Source organism: Anomalospiza imberbis, chromosome 3 (genome assembly GCF_031753505.1).
Source record: "Anomalospiza imberbis isolate Cuckoo-Finch-1a 21T00152 chromosome 3, ASM3175350v1, whole genome shotgun sequence".
Taxonomy (NCBI): domain Eukaryota; kingdom Metazoa; phylum Chordata; class Aves; order Passeriformes; family Viduidae; genus Anomalospiza; species Anomalospiza imberbis.
In genome coordinates, this window is record NC_089683.1 from 57037131 (window position 1) to 57059345 (window position 22215).

The following is a 22215-nucleotide window of genomic DNA, read 5'->3' on the forward strand; positions in this document are numbered from 1 at the left end:
TGGGATATGTGAAGTTGTGCTATTCCACATGTGACTGCTCACAACTGGAAGAGACCTTGACTGCTCATAACGATGCTGGTGAACCAGTATTTTATTCTATCTTACTACTGGCATTAAAAGCTCAGCTTTTGTGATATAACTAGCCACACCACCACTAGTATCTCTTGCTGGTAGACTTTCCAGATATTCCTGCGCTGTAAAGGACACTTTCTTTGTTTGCATGTACCTCCTAAACTCAACCAACTCCGGCCTTTTGGAAAGAAAGAGTGCAATCTCAGTTTTGTCCTCAGTGCTACATGGATGAAAGCTCAACTATCACACACACAAACCTACTCAATAGCAGCTATCTTTAACAAAAGACAATTAATAACCAAATACATGTACAGGAGAGGATAACCACATTCTCAAAGCTTGAGATAGAAACTCTCAGATAGAGAAGTTTGATACTACTAAGTCATACTTGACTGTCACGTTATTTTCTTCTAATTCATTTTTGTGAAATTTTCTGTATGCCTTCACTGTAAGATCAACAGGCTTCATTCAACATCTACTTTTGCTGCTTCCTTTAATTCTAATGGAAAGCACCCTACTCATTTCCTAAATAAACAGAATTAGTTTGCCACACTGTCATCTTGTCCTGTTCATAAATAGAGTATATTTGAGGAAGGGCAAAAATGAAAAGGAAGCAATGGCTAATAAAAATACAAAGGAAAAAAAAAAACCAAAACAAACAAACAAAAAAAAAAAAAAAAACACAAAACAAAAGACCAAAAAAAAAAAAACCAACTTCAGCATTCTTTCTTATTTAAATAACTTACTGGTAATCCAAAGAATATTTGATTGCTAGGTGTGAAACTGCTAAAGTTCTCTGAATTTAACTTGCAAAACAAACTTAAGCTACATCAATGCAGTAGGCAGATCAAAGGTACTTAATTTATCTGCAGTCCAGAACGTCCACAGTATCAAAACCAACATATTAACAGAAAATATATGTATGTATATATATATATATAAATAAAACAGAAAAACGTTCGCACAACTATTAGTACAAATATAGAGACTAATTTTAAGCTATCTGAAAAGCCATGAAGTTTTCCTGGACCATTGCTATGCAGTTTGTACAAACACCAAGTTATAACAGCTTATACACCAGAAAGACATATTTCCCTAAGGAATATATTATAGATGCTACCAGCAACAATGAACATTGCTAAAAATTTAGAGAACATACCATTAATTTGGTGATTTATTTGACAGTAAGCCTTTGAGTGGCTAACTGATACAAAATACTAGAATTAAGCTCTAACTGTATTTATCAGGGAAACCATTGCAAGAAAAGAGTGCAGATACTGGCCAAGCTGAAGTAAATCAGGTACAAAAAAACTACTTGACATGCATAGCAGCACACATTTGAAAAACACGAAATTATATATATTATTACCCTCACAATTTATTTATTCCACACTTTCCTATGAACTCATATGGTATCAGCCAAAGTGATCTGATTTCCAGCATAATCAAAGAATAACTTGTTTAATTAAGACCAGAAAAAAATAACACCTAATATTACTATAATCTGAAAAAGAGAGACCCATATTTAGAAAATAACAACATATATATAGATGTAATGTGGAACATAACACTGGAGGCTGTATTCTCCACTGCCAAAATAGTTCAGAGACACAAAATGATTTATAAAAAGCCTCATATCTGGGTTTAGAAGCAAAATTGAATATTGTAAAGTACAGTCTATAGTTTTAGACAAGCTTTGGAAGATTTATCAGAGGTGGATCAATGCCAGAAAAACCTCATTTGCCAGCCTGAAGCAGTGCATTTCACTCTGTTATGACTTTAGAAGAGAACTTGCATGGACTCAACTTCATTGCTTCATATTTTTCTCTACACTTCATATTTACAGTAGCACTTGTAAGCACAAAGATAGCATCTACAACCTTGAAATAGTTTGTTTGCATACATGTTATCATAAAAATAGCATCAAAAGCATCAAATTTAAAGCACATTTCTACCTTGAAAAGTGTCTATTTAAGATCTTGGGGTAGCACTTTTTTTTCAACTCAGCACAGCACTTGGCGTACACACAGTTACTCTATCTTGCCTAGTGGACAAGAAAAGTTAGTCATTTTCCTGTTTATGTGGGTCAGCAACAGGGAAGAGGAAAACATTAAAAATAGGAAAATGTGATTCTAAAACCACAAAAAGTTGCAGCAGGGACTCCAACAAGGAGTACCCAAAATAACTTCAACTCATATTTTGGAATTAATTAGATACAAAATTTCCATTTAGGGTGAGTTTCTATATAAGCAGTAAAAATATAGAAAAAGAACTGAAGCAACAGCCAGTCAAAGCTCCTGCATGTCTTTGACAATATGGCATTACAACTTCTGCAGACATAAGTATTTTCCACAATAAAGTCAGCCAGTTTTCCAAGCTTCTGGCATTTTAAGCATTAATTTCTGACAGTGGACTCATGAGTTTTTATTTTAATGGCCATTTCAATCATTACAAGTATAACAGAAGGGAGGAAACTGGTACATCACATATTTCTAAGTGTCCTCGCTGAAGACTGAAAGGCTGTGAACATAGAAGCTGAGATGATGAAAAATGGGTCATAATCACCCAAGAAAAATACAGTTCAAGTGTAACTAGAGGCACACACATGGTGGCATTTCTGTTATGTCTGATATATATGTGCCACAATAGACTAGACTATGCAACTAATGTGCTTTGTAACAATTCTGAATCATCCACAAAACTGAAGAAGCACATCCAAAAAACTGTACAGAGATGAAGTTTGCAGTGTTGACACAAATTTTCTACGGAAGAAACAGTATTCGTAGTGAAAAACTCTTAGCATAAACAGACATTGTGAAGCAATTTTGTGTTTAAAGCTTGCATTTTTACACCATCCTGGCTTTTACTTTTTAACTTATTTTCTGAATTTTCCCAGGTTTCCTGTTAGCACTCAAGCTCCTTTTAACCAGTTGGTAATGTATTTTAGTCTGCTTCTTTTTCTCCCACTATTTTGGATTTGACATGCCACTTCTAATGTTTAGATGTCTCACTAGGTTAGAGAGCTGAAATGCATTAGTTTTCAACTGCAGAACACTACCACATCAGCATTCCCAACAGCATTCCTTTGCTTTGAGTACTCTTCAGGTACAACTTGAAGTACAACTTCAGGTAGGACTGACAATCTTTAAATTGATACATAATAGCACTGCAGCAGCAGTGATTCATTCATCCTTAAAAGAGGATTTTTTAAAAAATCTGACTCCAATCATACATTCCCAACAATCCAGAAATCCCATCTGAGAATTTAGTAAATTCTTCACTTTACCTTCTAAAGACACTGAGAAAACCAAGCAATAGTTGATCTTTACCGTGACCTAAATGGATTGAGATAGGACACTGTAAGAACAAGTGGAGCTACAGCTTCCCCAGGATCTCTGGTTCTTCTGGAGTCCCAAAGTTCTAAAAAGGACACAATCATTTTTAGTTTCATCCAAGTTCTCTTAGCTTCCAAGCAAAACACCCAATTTTCATACATGATACAGTCAAGTATGGAAATGACTGACTTTGTATTGGTTTACACTTTGTCCTAACAAAAGTAAACCAAACTAGTGTTAGAGGACCATGAAGGAAAACTCAGAAAAAGCCTGGAGTGTCACTTTTTCCAGTGTAGGTGTATGAGGAGAATCTCAAAAATGTATTTCAAAGGATTTTAAAAAGCTTTTCATTGCTGGTGACACATTTTTCCCTGAAATAAGCCACTTCCTTTCTAAAACCCACACAGTACCTCTGTGTCAAGATTCAGTAACTTTGCAAAGTCTGTGTATATATTTTTCTTACCCAAAACACGGAAGTCTTAAATTCTCATTTACTTTCCATGATTTAAGATATATCATGTCAGATTTCAAACATTTCCATTGAGAAAAGAATACATTTTCTTTGTCAAAGACAGAATGCATAACATATCTGAGTATAATTAAGTACAACAGGACCTCATCCCTATAGCAGGCATTTGACAATTGTAATGTTACAGAAAAGTTACCGCATCCAACTGAAGTTGGGAATAAAAATTTCTTCTCAGCTACCAATGTATAAATAATGGATTTTCAAATGAGCAAAATCAAAGCATCGGAGCCTGATATGATAAATGGCAGTAAAACCTGAGGAAATCTAAAGGTAATAAAAATATATTGTACATCACCGTTAAACTTCAGAAAGTTTGCTCTTCTTTGGAATTCTCCCTATAAATAAAATCCAGAAGTATCAGTTTGTCTGGTTTTGCTTGGGTTGTTTTGGTCATTGAAGGCTCCCAACTTCATTTGTCCATTAACCACAACCAGAAATGATAATAGTTATCTGTCAAAGCACAATAATCTGCATTCTGACATTTTGCATTAAGAATTAACCACTATCACAATGACCATCAGCAATGTAAAAAGACAGAAAACAAATAAGTATTTGTCCATGAAAAGAGAAACACGTATAATTCTGAACCAAAACCAAAGCTTGATGCATTCAATTGAATAAAAAGAAAGAGGTAATTACACCAAGTCACATAGTGGTGATGTTTGTGTGAGTTTTTTCATTTTTTAACTGCTACTAAAGCAAAAATGAAGGAAGTTACTTATAAAGAAGAGGCAAAAAAAAATCAGAAAATGAAACATTAATAAAATGCAATGTAAGCACCTGCCAATTTTATTTGTTCTTTTCTTGAAACTGCCCACACTGTGTTACCAGTTACGTCAAAATCCTGAATAAATGCAGAATAAATAAAAAGCATAAACCAAAGATACGTGTCAGTGAAGAAATACCTGTTTCTCTATTAACATCTATTAACTGCTTATCTATAAGAAAAAGAAAGTAGTAAAGCCCAATATCTATAAATCTGGACTTAAATGTGAGGCACATGCTCTATTCCTGAATTATCTGGCATGTCATGAGTAAAGCTTTTCAGCTTCCTGTGCCTTACTTTCAACTTTGACTCTCTACTGTGAAGTTTGTTTCTTATTAAATATTTATAAAAAATAGACCTGTTCTTGGTGCTATTCTTGAGAAACTATCATAAAACAAAATAGCCAGTGCCACCACAAAGACAGCTCAACTTCAGATTCTTTGCTGCCCCAACAACAACCAAACCAAATAGACTCGGTTCGCAGTGCTTTTTATTTCCTGCAAGGACTGCACATTTACAGACATCTGACCTCTTTCTTGCTCAAGCATCACTAAAATCAAAAATCTTAATGTCATAAAGTGGTTAACAATTCCGTTAATGGTGCATAAAATGGAATAGAACCTTGCTCAATCACCAGTATCTGTTTGCTCTGTAACACTAATACAAGCAAAAAGAAATGAAAATGTAGTTTAGCTAGAAAAATAACATGCAGAAACTAAACGAAAATGCAGATGTTTTTCACTGAAGGTACCATTACACATAAATACTTTCTAGAAATTTGAATTTTAAGAAAGATTTCTCAGAGAACCTGTGAATACCAGCTACATTTCCTGAAACAAAAATCTTTGCTTGCCTTGACTACAGTGAGAACAACTTACTACAAGACTGTGCTTCAAATTGCAATCTTTGAATATCACTAATACCAGAACAAAGGACACCTTAGAAATGTCAAGAACATATGCCACCAGTCAAAAAAGAAGAATCTGTATTAAGCTTTCATTCTTTCATGTTATGGATAAAAAGACTCAAAAATCAAAATAATATCCATTTTCATCTGCTATTACCTCCACATATGGACAAAATCACAAAACTACAGTATATTCTGAGGTGGAAGGGAGCCACAAGGACCAAATTCAGCTCCTGCCCCTGCACAGCACCAACACTAGAGTCACACCATGTGCCCGAGCATTGTCCAAACACCTCCTGAACTCTGTCAGGCTGGTGCTGTGATCACTTCCCTGGGGAGCCTGTTCCAGTGCCCAGCCACCCTCTGGGTGAAGAGCTTTTTCTTATAACCAACTTAAACCTCCCTTGACACAACTTGAGGCCATTCGCTCGGGTCCCATCACTGATCACCACAGAGATCAGTGCCTGCCCCTCCTCTTCCCCTCATGAGGAAGCTGGAGACTAGGATGAGGTCTTCCCTCAGTCTCCTCCACGCTGAACAGACCAAGTGACTCAGCTGCTCCTCATACAGCTTCCCCTCCTGGCCCTTCACCATCCTCATGGCCCTCCTTTGCATGCTCTCCAGTAGTTGAATGTTTTTATGTTGTGGCACCCAAAACTGCCCCCAGCACTGGAGGTGACCCTCCCCAGTGCAGAGCAGAGTGGGACAGTCCCCTCCCTTGCCTGCTGGCCATGCTGTGCCCGATGACCCCCAGGACAGGGTTGGCTCTCCTGGCTGCCAGGGCACTGCTGACCCATGTTCAACTTGCCACTGACCAGGACCCCCCGGTCTCTTTCTGTGGCTCTGCTCGCCAGCCTCTCATTCCCCAGTCTGTACGTACTTCCAGGATTGTCTCACTCCAGGTGTAGAATCTGACACTTGCCCTTGTTGACCTTCACTTGGTTGGTGATTACTCAACCCTCCAATTTATTGAGGTCTTTCTACAGGGCCTCCCTGCCCTCAAGGGAGTCAGCAGCTCCTCCCAGTTTGCCATCATCTGTGAATTTGCTCATTATCCCTTCCAGTCCTGCGTGCAAGTCATTTACAAAGATGTTGAAGAGCACAGGGCCAAGGATGGAGCCTCACTAGAGATGTCTGATGTCACCTCACTCACTATAAACCTTTGTGCCTGATCCATGACCCAGCTGCTCACCCGTCTCACGATGTCTTTATCCAGCTGCATGCTGGACATTTTGTCCAGAAGGATCCTGTGAGAGACATTATCTAAAGCTTTACTGAAATCCAAAAAGATTACATCAACTGGATTCCCTTGGCCAACTAGACAAGTTACCTCGTAATAAAACAAAAAATCAGACAGGACTTTCATAAAGCCATACTGGCTGTGACCACCAACTGTGTTGTATTTCAGATATTTTTCAATACCTCCCAGAAAAATCTTTTCCATAACTTTATCAGACACTGAAGTGAGATTAACAGGCCTGTAGTTTCTGGGATCTTCCTTAATGCCCATCTTGAAAAGTGGGACAATGCTCACCAGCTTCCAGTCAGCTGGGACCTCAGTGATGATGAGTAATACTTCACATGCAACTCTCCTCTAAAATCTCCGTAATCTTATTATAAAAAGAGTAAAATAATTTTCACTATGTTTTCATAAGTCTTAATCTTAAGAAATGGTTCAAAGATTCTCTTTCAAATATCATTTTAATCTCTACAGACTACAACCATTTTACAGGTTCTAGTCATATTCTGGTCTTATTATTACCAGAAACTTATAGAGCAATGGGTTATTTTCTAAAGGAATCCTACCAACACTAAGCATACTATCAATTATTTGAGCAATGTACTACTGACATACCTCAGAAGTCACTGACATTTGTTTCTAATGAGCCATTTTTAAGCATGCAATGTAACAAATCCACAAACCAGATAAAGAATACTTCCATGATGACACTAGAAGCTGATGAGCAGCTTCTTACAGATTGTTTATCTCAAGAATCACCTAAAATCACAAATTGCAATTAGCTTTTACTTTTTGGTAATGGGGTGTACTTGAATAGACCACACAAAGGAGCAACTGCTGCATAATACAGCAATACTAAAATAGAGACCCATTCCCACTGAACTGCATTGAGACAGCAATTTGGGAAGACAAAGCATGTGATTAAATAAATAAATAAATCACTATTGTCTTTTTGTTTCCTCACATTGTTCTCCAGTGCAGACAGGTAACTTGGACTAATGTCAATTCCTATCATCTAATTAGAAGTCTGGAAGCAGTAAATAGAACATAAAATCTAAGTTTATCAGCTGCCTACATTTCAACAAAATGAAACAAGAAAAAAAGATAACAAAAATTCAATTCTATTAAAAAAAATCACCAAAAACCAACAACCACCTAAAAAAACAGAGGAGCATCTCCTTTCAGCACTTTAGGAAATTTACCTTTACTATATTAATTACAATGGGATGAAATATTTGCTTGAAATATTGATCCATAAGCAAATCTAATACAAAACAATTTTAAAAATTTGAGAAGTTGAGTACTTTAGATTTGAAAAAGATGTGACTGAGTGTCTGTATAACCCTAGCTCACGTATGAACTACTGCCCTTGTATAATGGCACTGTAATTAAGTATGTATGCTTCATAAAAAGACAAGCCATATCCTATCTTCAGACAAATCTTTTGTCCAGATATTCATTTTTGCAGTACTATTTTGCATAAGTGAAGATTTTCAGAATCTGTTGATTACAGAAAAATGTTTTTGAATGGCACAGTAAGGAAATAGGCCAAAACACAAGACTGCAAATATTACCTCCCTGCACCAATTAGTCTCTTAGAAATAACATTTTGAAATACTATTGTGCAACAGTTTAGAAATTCAAGCAGTTTGCTGCATGTGAAATTAAAGATCTTGAGAACTGTCCAAATAGATTTCGACTTATTTTCTCCAAAGGAATCTTCTGTGCAAAGAATGTCCATGCAAACCAGGACAAGAACTGGAGTCTGTTTCCACAACAGATATAAACATTACAGAACATTCAACTCTATTTCTATCAGGTAAGTTAACAAGAAATTGCAATTAATTCCGTCCTTTAATAATATGCATTTTATTTACATACATGAAGCAACATCCAGAAGCCAATTTTGTATTAAAAATAATCAGCAGCCATTTAAAAATTATACAAAATAGATTTGATATAGTAAACGCCTTAGGAGTACACAGTAGTAGTACATCTATGCAGTTTAATATTATCTTTTTCTGTTTATATGCAAACACAGACAAGTATTTTGCAATGTTAATATGTGAATTCCAAAACAAGTTACACAATTAACCCATATTAGCCAAAGATAGACAGTAGCTGCAAAATTGGGGGGGGAGGGGAATTATACACATAAATTAAGAAAATAAGCTCACCATGTCAAGCATAAAACAGGCAGATTTAGTTTAATAGAATTCTAACATTCATTAGGCACAAATCCTTCAGTGCAAAGGCCACAGTTGTTATACAAAAATGCCACATACCATATCATGCAGTATTCTAACACAATTTAACCTGCCCTTGATACCATATATCTCATTCGCAATAAATAACTAAAGGAATAATTCAGGAAATTATTAAAATACCTGTTTAATTTAAAAAGCAAATATAGAGACAATATTTTTTGTTTAGAAAAACAGAACTATAAAATTGTCTAGGCATGAAAATAAGTCTCTGTGGAAAATTAATTGGAATTCAGGTTAATCCACCACTTAGGTACCTTCTCCAGTGTTCAGCCTGCAGGTCTGTATTAATTCAAGGCTCACTTCAGAATTCAGGATTGCAAACTGAGGAAAAATCCCTCCCCTACTGTTTACACACTGAACAGCATATACTGCTCCTTCATGACCACTAACACCAGAGTCAAATGCCAATGAGAAAGTAATTAAATATGAAAATCTAGCTGCCTAACAAGATCCAAAGTTGTTTACTAAGGTAACAGTCCACAGTAAGATCCACAATTAGCATACAATGTTGATGCTCTTTGGCTTCACTTGTTCAAGCTGTAATCAGCACTAAAACTATGCCAAAACAAAGCTTCATGTACTCCACATTGCCCCCTACTACTTGTTCCAATGGTATCCACAGGACCTATATTTAGTTGTACGTCCAGTTCATGTCTAAAATTGTAACAAATGCTAAGGAGTTTTATGCAAATAAGGGCAGCCAGAGGAATGAGAAAACAGACCAGAACAAAAGAGAAGTTAGACAGAGAAAATAAGAAAATATTTAAGATGGTAAAGCAAATATATTCAATTTTAAAAGACCCACATGTATTAGAAATCTCTACTGACATTAATGAAGTCTTCTGGAGTATCTGAAACACAGGAAAGCAAAACCACCTACAAATTTAACAGGCACGACTTTGCAATGCCAAACTTTGCATTCATATTTTATGTTGAAAAATTAGAATTTCTCTACTAGAAAAATACACACAATTTTGGGATAAGTGAGCTTTAATTACAAACTCTGCTAACAGGACCCTTTAGTCAGTAGGAAAAACAGGATTGGATTTTCAAGCAGGGGGAAGTTAAAGCTTGCATTAACTGCAGAGAAATAGATCACTGAAAAGCATTTCATATTTTTGACATAGTAGAATTTGCTATTATAACCAATCAATAAAACAATCAGTAGTACAGTCAGTATCCACCAGATGTCTATACAAAGTCTTGTCAGGAGATCAATTATGCTCCTGCTAATGAACTTATCAAATCATAGTATATACACTGGATTGTATTATTTAATCCTTTAAACGAACTCCAAATAGGTTAGGATAGATTAACACATCAACTAGCACATAAACACTGCAGCACTGTCATTATATAAAATTTTTATTTATTAGGGTAAGAAACATTTCATTCACAAGGTCAAAGCTCACACTGCTCTTAGTCCTAAGTGACAGATGCATCAACTAGACAAGCAAAATATACAGACCATTAAATTTGTACCTGAGAGAACTGAACATATTTCATTTTATTTTATTTAGAAACAAAATCCTAGTGCAATCTGAAGTCAGGAATAAACCTGAAGGTTTTGTCTTTTTTTTTAATCTAATATGCTCAAAAAATTGGATTAAAACTAGATGAAAGTCATATATTCTGTTTCATACTAGCTGCCAAGTTTAGCATAAGTTTATGAACACACGTTTTTCTAGTTGCAGCAGTATCTCTATTGAACTTATTGCTGTTCTGAATCTAAAATACTGGCAATGAACTGGAAATATATTAGAGGTCATAATGTGTACTAAAAGTTAAAACATACATGCAGCTACTAATTTGAATAACAGGGCACAGTAGTAAGTCCAGAATGTTCTGACTTCGATCTTTCATCTAAAGATTCAGAGTAACAGCAATGTGTACAAACAGCAGAAGAGAATGCATTTCCATTTCTGAAGAAAGTTTTCACTAAAAAAGATGAGAGGCAAATACAAATAGCACTTAGGCTTTGCCTTATTTTTTTTCCTCCACTGAGCAAAGACTCTCATGCTACAGTTGACAGTACTGAAACATCAGCACTTCTCTGAAAAGCTTGAGAATAAACAATAGAATCCTAGGGAAACGTCTTATGAAATACATGCAGCATGTACAGACTTATAAATTGCTGGTTTAAAACGCTGGATATCCCATTTTGATAGCTAACTGGAGTTGTGGGGCACAACAACAATTTAATTGCTTGTTCCCCTACAAATTTGGTCCTATCATAAACTGCACATGTACTACCACAACCAGAACTGTCAAAACCTGAGGTCCTTGAGGCTTTTAAAAACTAAAGGCATTTCTGTTGTAATAGTGTGATCAGTATAAAGATAGAATAATGACATTGACTGGAAACATCCATTACAAGACTGGCAGTTTAATAACATACCTTTATCAGAATATCTAACCTTAAGAACATTTAATAAAACACTTGTAATATAAACTGAGGCTCCTGCTCCCAAACTATACACCATATAGTAAAAGTAAATTACTTTACAAAATAATTCACTGTTCTTCCCAATGAAGTGTATCTTTAACACCTAAAGCAATATTTCAAGAAGTGTTTACAGAATTCTGTACATGCAGTATCTGTATAGTAGAGTTCAAGACTTTCCAAAAGTTAAAAATGTTAAACTGTCAGTGAAAATTATGCAAAAATTAGGATATTCAGTGCAACACTTTACAAGTTCACATACAAATTTCTACCTATCAGCAAGAATTGTAATATGCCAATTTAAAAAAATAATAATTTTTTAAAAATCATTTCTGGATCATAAGTAGGTCCTATATTAATTTTTTAAATACAATTCAATATCAACACGGATGCCTTTTTTTTCTCATTAATGTCTTGTAAAAGCTTTTCTTTGGTTAGCTTTCACAATATCATCAGGAGATGCCGATTTGAAGTCAAATGGTGTTATGGCTATTGTAGGACTGGTTTCCTTGGGTTTTACATCTTGTACTTGTCTACTGTATAGGAAAGTTTTGTGCATCCCCACTGTGCGCCGCTTATACCCTTTTGGGGGATAACGGAGGCACAATGTTAAAGCAAAAGCTGAAGGTCTAGCACGCAGCGCCTTTATCCATGAAAGGGACAAATCCTGCCTCTTAAGACCATGCCCTTTTTTGGGTTTTCTGTTTGTTTTGGCAAAACCAGAACATTTTCCTTGTTTTTCTTTTACAATTTTTGTTTCAGCACTTAAGATATTTGACTGTCCTACCACACTTTTCTCTGTAGATACATCTGCACTTTTTACAAGGACACTTAAATCAATGTTGGCTCCTTGGGAGGGCCTCAATTCAATTACATTGTGCAAGGGCAAGTCTGTCCTTTGCTGAGTTTTATCTATTTCAATAGTCTCTGCTATTAAATCCGAGAGTGATAAATTCTCAACCTCCTTTACTGGACAAACTTCAGAAAGGGCTAGAGAAGACAAAGATCCTGTTAGCTCTGGCATCCCACCTGAAGTTTGGGGTTGACTCACTAGCTGTGATAATGATGAGCTTCCCAACTTCCTATCAGTGAGACTTGCTGTTGACTGGGTGTAAAGATCAGCCAAAGAGTAACAGTGGCTAGCACTGCTTTCCTGGTGCTCCTGAAGCAAGTCAGCCAATGATGTACTTCCAGATCTTAACACTGGCAAAGCAGCCATGTCTGAAGAGAGGCTTTCTTGCTTTCTACTTTGTGCAAGCGAAGAAAAATTTTCAAGAAGTTCATTCTTTTTATTTATAGTATGACTGACTTCATTATCAAGAGCCGAGTTTCCTAAAGCACTTGCCAAACATGGAGGACTATAAAAATTTGCTTTTCTATTACAATCAGAAGTTTTTGAGGAAAAAAGAGGAATGCTGTGTTCAGGACTCAGAGAATCACAAACCACATTCTGCATCAGCAAGGATTTCAAGTCCTGTGTTTCCTTGCACTCCAATGGGTTACTTCCTATGCTAGAGTAAACACCTTGACTGCCAGGAACCAAACTTACTGCATTAGCACTTTCTGGTAGTTGCTTCTCTGCTTGTTTATTCACAGGTGCACAAAACGATCCTTTACACAAATCATCACTGAAAGCAGATGACAGAACCAGTGAAGAAGATTTCAATCCTTTCCTTTCACATGAAGGTATACTGGATTTTTCAAAGTTTGTAGTTAAAGAATAAAGAGCTGTATCACTTTTGGCTGTCAAGTTTCCAAACCCAGATTTGTTGGTGTTGTCAGCAAAATTGTCTACTGCACAAGAGAAACTGTCTGTATCAACACACATTTCTGGACAACAATGTAAGTCTCCTTACCTTACAATAGCCAATAATTTTCAGATGGAAGTCCAGTCACAATGAAATATCCCATTTTTTAAAAGTTGACAGCAGCAACAAAAAAAAAAAAAATCAAGAAACATGAAAAGGCATTTAATTACTAAGTGTCATCCAAAGGTAAGGAATGTTCTATATGTAAATCACAGTTATCTACTGAAATACATAAAGAACTTTAAGAATCAGCAGAGAATGCCAGTAAAGACTACAAATATTTAAGTACAAATCAGAATAAGAAAGCTACTGTATAGACACTACCCAAAAAGGGAGATACTAGGAATGGGAGATGTCGGTTTACCAAATAAATAACAGAAGCACTAATAATTTAAAGATGCTTTCCAAATTTAAGGACATGCATTAATTCAGTTAAGTCATATATTATAAATCAGAAATGTATCGTGAACTGCAGATGGTCGCAGCTTGAATTTAAACTGACAGAGGTGTTACTTTGACTTCTCCTCAAGAAAAGCTCTTTCCTTGAAATGTTTTAGAACACACATATAGTAAGTCAGTCTTCTTTCATTTTCCTAGAAATGACTATTGCAATGATAAGTGTCTTTACAGTTTGTAAAGCCCAAATTAAACCATAGATAGAAATGAAATTAATCACCTTGAATGTAAGCAATTAAATATAAGTATACCTTTTGTAGTCTTTGCTAAAATCACAGCATCCTTATTCTTGGTCTTCACATTTTGCTTACTGCCTTGTGAAAGCACAAGATCCAAAGCCTTTTGTACATCAAATTTAGTATCCAGTACTGCTTGCACTATTGCTTGTTCTGGTATGGACTCGGCCAAAACTTCTCTCATTTGATCAAGGCATGAATTAAGACGGGCTGAAAGAAACACATTACTGTTATAAGCTGCCCAAAAATATGTCTCCAATAGCCTAACCACTGGCACCACACCTCTGATTAGCAAACAGAAGGAAAAAACATTACAATAAGGGTTAAAAACTTTAGAATTTCAATCTCATTTAATGCCCTGACAAACTTTGTTCCCACACCCTGCAGAATATTTAACCTACTTCAGATATTCCAATGAAGAACATATCACTGACTATTTATTAATCTAGAAAGTCCTAGTACTGAAATATGTTGATGTTGTAAAATAACTATCTCCACTGCAGAGAAGAAATACAAACAATCGCCTTAAAATTATCCAAAGCAATAGAGTAAGTCAACGTGGAATCCCATTGAACAGCACATTTTAAGTGTTTACAGATGCTACAATTAACAGCAACAGTAAAACAGCATTTTCAGGGTCCTCAGGCCTTACCAACTGAAAACCTGGATCAACACGGCAGGTTTCAAACTACCTGTAATTTTTACAGTTTCTAAAACTGTAATATATTTCTTGGCTGATAAAATAAATTTTCTTTGGAGCATATTTCTGCAACTACAAGCCTTTACTAAGATACTTGCTGCACAACAAGAGAGTGAAAATTCACCAGGTTGCCACTCACTGGAAGCCATACGAACACTAAAGAGCAGAATAAAATCTTCCTAAAAATTCCAGCTTCTGCCAGTTCAGATTTTAGAAAACAGGAGCTAAAGAACAGGAAGACAGTTACATATTTTTATTTCAACACTTCCTGGAAGATGTTTAAAGAAGTTTGGGAATTCAACACTACAGAATTCCTACCTCCATGAGGTTAGCAGACTTTACCCGTAATTCAAATAGCAAGTGAATGTTCCCCAGACATTTGTCCCACAAAACAAGTGCGGGCAGAGCCCTACACAATGTGCTGGTTGCCATTTTACCATCTAATACTCAACAAGAAAAACCTTGTGAAACTCTTCACAGCCACCGTGGCTACATCAATAATTTTGTATTAATGGCCAACACTACATACTGTATGAAACGTAATAGGTCTTGTGAGACCACTGCTGTTTTCACAGTAGAAGTGGGTATTTTGAGGTTTCTTTTCCCTCTTTTTTTAGTCCAAAATGTTACTTTCCTTCCAGTTCCAATACCAGGTCTTAACTGATTGAGTCTGTCAAAAGCATTCTGCAAAGCCAGAAGACCGCATTGTCTAGATCACCTGTACCATTATACTGGCTCATTCTTTCAAATTGTCCTCCACAGCTTTATTTCCTGCTGTAAAAACATGTATATTATTCCCCAATGTATTATATTTAACCATATCTCTAAGAGTTAGCTTAACTTCTACCAAATTATGTGACATGAAATCAAAATTCTTTCTAATTCACTGTTGAGTTTTCTGCAACTTTTTTAAAGTACCAAATTTCAACACACTTTAGTCTGATCTTTTCAACATTTTAAAAATAACCCTGATTATTTCCAAAACATTAAAAACTATATTAGTTATTAATACTTAGGAAAGAGACTTGTGAATCTTCTTCATAAATCAAGCAATTAGGCAATTAGGCAACAAGTTTAAAAAACAAAAGCAAGTATGTTTCCCCAGCCACTCAGCTCAGAACTCAGCTTGTAACATGGAGTTCATGGCTGCAAGACTGAATGGAAACAAAAGTCTTACGAACTCAAAAGGTAAGGGGAAGAAAAGATTGTACAGAATATTGGCTACTCTTTCAAGGAAATTTGAAACTTTGAAAACCTCTTAAATACTGCTAATTGCTATAATTTGGAATGCAAACCAAAAGGAAATAATTCTAATACTCAGTTTGTAATATTCAAGAGTCAAGATTTGAGCTGTCAGTACAGCTGTTCTAATGTCTCCACTTCACATAAAATTTCATTATTTCTAGTAAGAAACTAAGAACACATTTCAATGTATGCCACCAAGTTACAAGCGGTACACAAAAGGTAGTTATGAACTTGAAGAATGACCACTGAAGGTAGTTCCCTGAAGGATATTGCTTTATAACAAGATTCCAAAACTGTGAGCAATGTCAGTCAAGTAACAAACATTAATTTAAGACTATTCTAGTAAATCTTTAATTCATGTAAGAGATTATTCTGATAGTTGCTTTCTATAATTACCTCTATCAACTTCAGTCAACTGATGAGTGGGTATAAAACAATCAGCAGCAGCATCAGTACCTTCACAGCCATATTCTTCTTCTAATGGCTCAGCAAACGTGGCTGGTTTGTCTCGTCTGGAGTAAATAAATTGAGCTGCTGCATTAGGTAAAAAACAAAGTATTAAAAAAGAAGTCGGTTTTTATTTTCCTCCTTCAAAAGCAAAACATAACTAAAAGTAAAATAAGTTAGGATGCTGAACTGTTGCAGTGGTTTCAAAGGGGTGGTGAGACCCTGCTGTGTAATAACTACTAACTGAGGACTGCACAGAGCATAGAACAGCTCATGCTAGAATATAAATAAGTTGCCATCACAGTGAAACTACAGGCTGGGCAATATCCTTGTATCCATGGAATGCAATAATTTTGCAAAGTTCAGCACTACAAAAAAGATTATACTCCAGGTTCGAAAAACAGTATTTTCTATACAAATCTATGGCCTAATGTGAATTTGAATTTTCAACCACTTTCCATTTGAATTTTAAGAAGCTGGCGTGAAATTAGCATGGTTTTTATAGTATGTGACTGTAAGAATGTACTGATAAGAATTAAATGGAGTTGAACACATCCTTTCTTTCTTGGAATTTCATTAGAAATGTAGCCCATGAGTAAAAACACATAGTCACACAAAACTTTAAACAAGTGCATGGTTTCACTCTGATTTAGCAACATTAAGGCATATACAGACAAAAATCCTTGCTGAACAAGAGCCCCAGTCACTATACTCTCTCAGAAATGTGCAACGTATAACGTAAACAAACTGCCTTACGCCATGAAATATTCTCCCCAGCTTTGAAATCCATACTGAAAGCAGGTGTATATCCAGAAGTAGCAACTCCTAGCAACTGTTTCCCAAATGCATACACACCACTTCATATTCAATCGCCACAATTAAAGCAACTATTAAGACTGTTACACAATCTACATCCGATTATTTTATAATTGAAGCTTCCACACAAAGAGTTCTTAGGAATATTACTGTGCAGAGTCAGGAATTAATTTTGCCATTTATCAGTCTGTACTTGAGTAAAAGGCACACATTGTACATTTTCATCACTGAAATCAACAGCATGGGAGGACACCAGAGTTTTAAAGACCTCATTATCTCAAGTTCCTGTGGCCAGAGGTCATACACTACATGACAGTCACAGTGGATTAGATCCAAACCAGTTACCTGCAGTAGCACAGCCTCATATCAACACCAGCTGTACTATTTCCAGGGCCTACACAGCTCTAGAAACACTGCCACCAAATCTGGGGAAACCGAAACTGATAATCTTGTCAGAGACTTGACTGGACAACACAACTTAATGGTTCTACAGCCAGGCTGAATTCAGCTGGGCTGAGCCACTCCAATTATGCCTTACCTGAGCACACAGCCACTGCTATTTTTAAACCTATCTGGCAACACTGCAAATGCTGGAAGGCTGATTAGCTCCACGTGATCTTGTATGAGAGGTCCAGCACTGCAACCCACAATGAGACTCCCTATCCCACATTTACTCAAGGGCGCGTAGAAGACATCAACTACCAGGTGCACCATAACAACTGTCAAGCCCAGGTAGATCCTACTAACCACAGGAAAAGATACCATATGTTTCAAGATTATCAATACATTCCCACAGAGCAGATTTTTACATTAACAAGTACGTTCCAACCATCTAGAATAACATACATGTAGGGCTCAAGATGTGGCAAGTTGTCTAAGGGGACTTTTGAAAGTCCAATGCCTAACACTACATAACTGACTGAAACAGGATTATGGCCACTAGGCACTTTTGAAAAGTGTCACTAGCTTTTAAAATTTGTTTTATTTAGAAATAAATATCAGAACAGGTATTGATGAACAATACTTAATAATTATTTGAACTAACCTGTTGAAGGAGAAATGCAATGATCATCTTCTACTGATTGGCCATACACATCATCATCTTCAAAGTCTATGAAGCAAAAACAGCAAGATTAATCTGCACAATTCCTAAATAATATTATAATTCAATTAAGTTTTGCACAAGGTTGTATGAAATAATGCATTTCCTGTATTCCAGAAGTACAGTTAGGTTCTGTTTATTTACCTAGGTGAGAAATAACCTTCCAAGTTCCAATAACAGAATTTTCTTAAAATAACATAATTTAACATTTAATACTCTATTCATTAGGCTGAACATTATCAAGAGCTACCATATTTCACACCTCCTCCTTCAGCATCTCCTTTGTCCTCACAGACTAAATCTAACTTTCTACATTCCACAAATCTTTACCCATGGCACTTCTCTTGATATTTTTGCTTGACCTCTCAGCATTCACCCCAGACAGGCAGGTCAATTACAATTTCTACTCCAACAACTCAGGATCAGCATTTCTACTCCATTCCTGTACATTTCTCACCTTTCTTCTCTGTATTATGCTCACACCCATCCACCTTTCAAATGAAGTTCAGCAAGGCAAAAAAAATAAATTCACAACTCCCTCTGAATATGCAAAATTGTTTCAGGTAAAAAGCAAGTATCTTATACAGTTACTTAAAGATAAAAATATTCTTTCCTCACAAAAAAAAAGGCACCAAGAAATAAAAAGAGTAAGTTATGCACCTTTCTCTCCAAAAACGAATCCTAGTATTATGCCAATCTTAAAAAAAATGTGTAATTTTCACTAAGTAATAATGAAAGACATGAAAAAAGTAACAAACTATTATTAAAGACAGTACTACACTTGGCAGTTTCACAAGTAACCTCTTTTTTATTGTTGTAAAAGACAGACCCCAGCATGCACTGACCACAAAAATTAGTATTTAAAAATTACATAAGTTACAGTGAACAGAGTAGAAGCTACTGAAGTATTCCAGCTGTATTGCCAAGATACTTGCAGATGGAATATCACATTTGGTTATGATCACAATATCTCAGAAAGGAAAGGGGAAAAACACAGAACATTGTCAAATAAAGACCAGAAGATCTAAGCCCCAGAAGTCTTCCTATGAAAGGAAACCAAAAAAAAAAAAACCCTAAAAATATTTATAGCTTAGAAATGGGATTCGTATTTGGGCATTACAGAATCGCATGCAGCATAAAAAAGCATATCACATTTAACAGAGAAGAAGACACAAAATCTATTTCATTTGGGTCATAAATGAGTCTGTGTGACTACAGAAGAAACATATGGTACAAGAGTAAAGACCTGACACCTAACCTCACAGTCATGTTTCCAACAGCAAAAAGCAACTTAATAGCTACAGCAAATTACTGTGTATGTCAGCAAACTCATTACAAGAGTCTGATGAGTGTATCAACACTGAAATTAGTTCTGTGGGTTGCACACTCAACTTCTCAAAAGCCAGAGACTCAGCCGAAATCAACATTTCAACCCATCTGTGATGAAAAATGGTCTCTAGAGGATGAAAAATCAAGCAGAAGAATTCCCAATCTAGTTCAGGACTGTGCTTATATTAGGTAAATTTACACTAGCAGAAACTGCAAGGTGGGAACACAGCCAGCACAGCTCACATGAATTTACAACTTTCAAGAAATACCAATACCAGAGTGCAAAACCCAATTTGTACTACTATAATACATAAAAAACATGTAGTCTGTTCACTCAACAGAAGAACAGAGGTGAGCTCAAGCATTTATTGCATTTTTGCAATAATCTGACAAAGTGAAGCAACAAAATTGCTGCTGTCTCACCAAAGGGCTCTTTAAAATATCAGAACGAACTGAAGTGTGTCCATTTGTCCATTTCTCCACAGCCCAAGCCAACAAAAATAAAGACTTTCAGGGAAAAAAAACCAACTCTGATTTACAGTTTGCGTAAGTTAATGGGGCCAAGGCACAAAGAAAGCTGCAGTACTGCAGGTACAAGCCAAGTTCTTATGGAAGAACTCATCATTCCATGCAAGAAGCATAAGTAAAATGTGACAGGTCCCTGAAAAAGAGATTATTCCCTAAACGCACCATTCTATCTTTAAGAATTGCATTTCTTCCTCGAGTAACAGCTGTTAACCCCTTTCTATTAACATCAGCAACCCTTTGCCAGACTTTGGCCGTGAATACGGATTTTTAAGTTTTTCAAGACTAAAAGATGGATGGATTCAACCATACTGAGGCTTTTTTTTCCAAGTCAGTGCCGCTACCAAAAAGCAGAGTAAATTTGGGCAGCCCAAGGCAATGCAGCTGTGGCTTGGACCACGTACCAAGGCCACGTTCTCCCCGTGTGGAAGCTCCCGGGAGCGCCCGGCAGCAGGAGGAGGTCGTGGACGGCAGAGCAGCCGCGTGGGCCCGACCCTCCCCACTCTGGCGGGAAACGGGCCAGGAACGGGGCGGGGAGAGGCCTCGCCCGGAGCCGCGTCCAACCCGCGCCGGAGAGGTGAGCGGGCGGCTTTTCCCCTCCCACCGCCCCCGACAGCCCCCCGGGCCCTCCCCTACCGCCGTGCGAGCCCCGCCACACCCTCCTGCCCGCCACCACCGGGACGGGAGGCCCGGCCGGTGGCAGGGGCACGGGCCGGGCGGAGCGCGGTGGGACCGGCAGCTGCGGCGGGCTCCGCAGCTCTGCCACCAGCGCCTGCTCGCCATAACCGCTACCTTCATCGTAGTTATATCCTCGGACGTTCCTGTGCCGGGACATGACGGCGACAGCGGCGGCGACGGCTTCGCTCGCTCGGCCGCCCGCGGTGACGCTGGCGCGGCCGGCCTAGGCGGCCATGTTGAAGTACGGCGGCGCCCGGCGGAATCCTCTCTTGCGCAGGCGCGCAGGGCGCCGCTTCCGCCCTCGTGCGCTGCTGGGCATGCGCACGGCCCGTCGCCCGGCTGAGGCGGCCCGGGGGGCGGAGGGAGCGCGGGAAGCGCCGGCCCTGGCGGCCGAGCTTCGGGGTGGCGGCCGGGCGTGGCCCTGGGAGCCGAGGGGGAGCTGACGCGGTGGTGGCTGGGCCGGGTTTGGTGTCCGTGATCTGGGAGGCCTCTTCTAAGCTGGATAAACGTTGCTGTGATTCTGCAGGGTCTAGGAGCATAGAGTCTGTCTGTAGTAGCTGTTTAGTAATGTGAGTTACAAGGAAAGTCTAGACATGAAATGGCAATTTTCCATCGATGATGAGTTCGATTCAAGCCAAAAATGGGAAGTTTACATGCACACATGTAAGCAAATGCTTTAAAGTTTATTCAAAAATAATTGCATCATTGATGAAAAGGGAGTATTCCATATAGGCTTAAATTCACTAAGGATAGGCTTATTCAAACACACTTGAAGTAAGTGTTTGTGATGTGTGTACCACCACAGGAACAGGGTTTGAAAGGCTTTGAAATTAAGTACAAGGCCTTTCTCAGTTCTGGATCTGAAACAGCTCCAGTTGACCTGGCTTTTTGGTGACGAGTAGCCATTGCAATCCAGGGACTGACGAGTGGCCAGGCTTAAATGAGCTGCTGTAGGTAAATGCAAGCTGTAATAATTAGCATTGCTGTTGGCAGTGTTAAGCAAAATGTCAAAGCATTAGGCTCCACGGAGCCTTGATCTGACTAAATTGGCACATTACTGTGACTTTCTAATGCCGAGTTTCAGCCTGCAGGAGCAATTGCACTGCCAAGCGTTTGGATAGCTGAGGAACATCCCTACAGCTGCTTCTCTTGCTGGGGCAGACAAGACCTTAAGCTCTGGTGAGAAAGAGAGTTGGGATAGAGATCCCAGTTCATGAGCTCCAGCTGTGACAGAAACTGTTTCCATATCTGCCAGCCCAGTTGTTCCCCTGCAGATACCTGCATTCATCTGTGGGCTCGGGAGCTGCTAGGCAG

General features: G+C 37.7%; 1 protein-coding gene across 3 annotated transcripts in view; it reads right to left on the bottom strand.

The window, feature by feature from the left end:
• HBS1L (HBS1 like translational GTPase) overlaps nt 1-21177 on the bottom strand; it is a 59256-nt gene extending 38079 nt beyond the window's left edge. Inside the window, exons 1-5 of one of the 3 annotated variants that reach the window (XM_068184539.1) lie at nt 21016-21177; nt 18313-18378; nt 16401-16538; nt 14075-14269; nt 13252-13410 (exon numbers count right to left, since the gene is read on the bottom strand). In XM_068184539.1, the coding sequence (XP_068040640.1) occupies nt 13252-13410; nt 14075-14269; nt 16401-16538; nt 18313-18378; nt 21016-21058 (601 nt within the window). In that variant the 5' untranslated portion in view covers nt 21059-21177. Of the gene's footprint in view, nt 1-13108; nt 13131-13251; nt 13411-14074; nt 14270-16400; nt 16539-18312; nt 18379-21015 lie in introns of those variants that run through there. The other 2 variants (XM_068184535.1, XM_068184538.1) reach the window with 2 other exon arrangements.
• Between the last annotated feature and the right edge of the window lie 1038 nt (nt 21178-22215).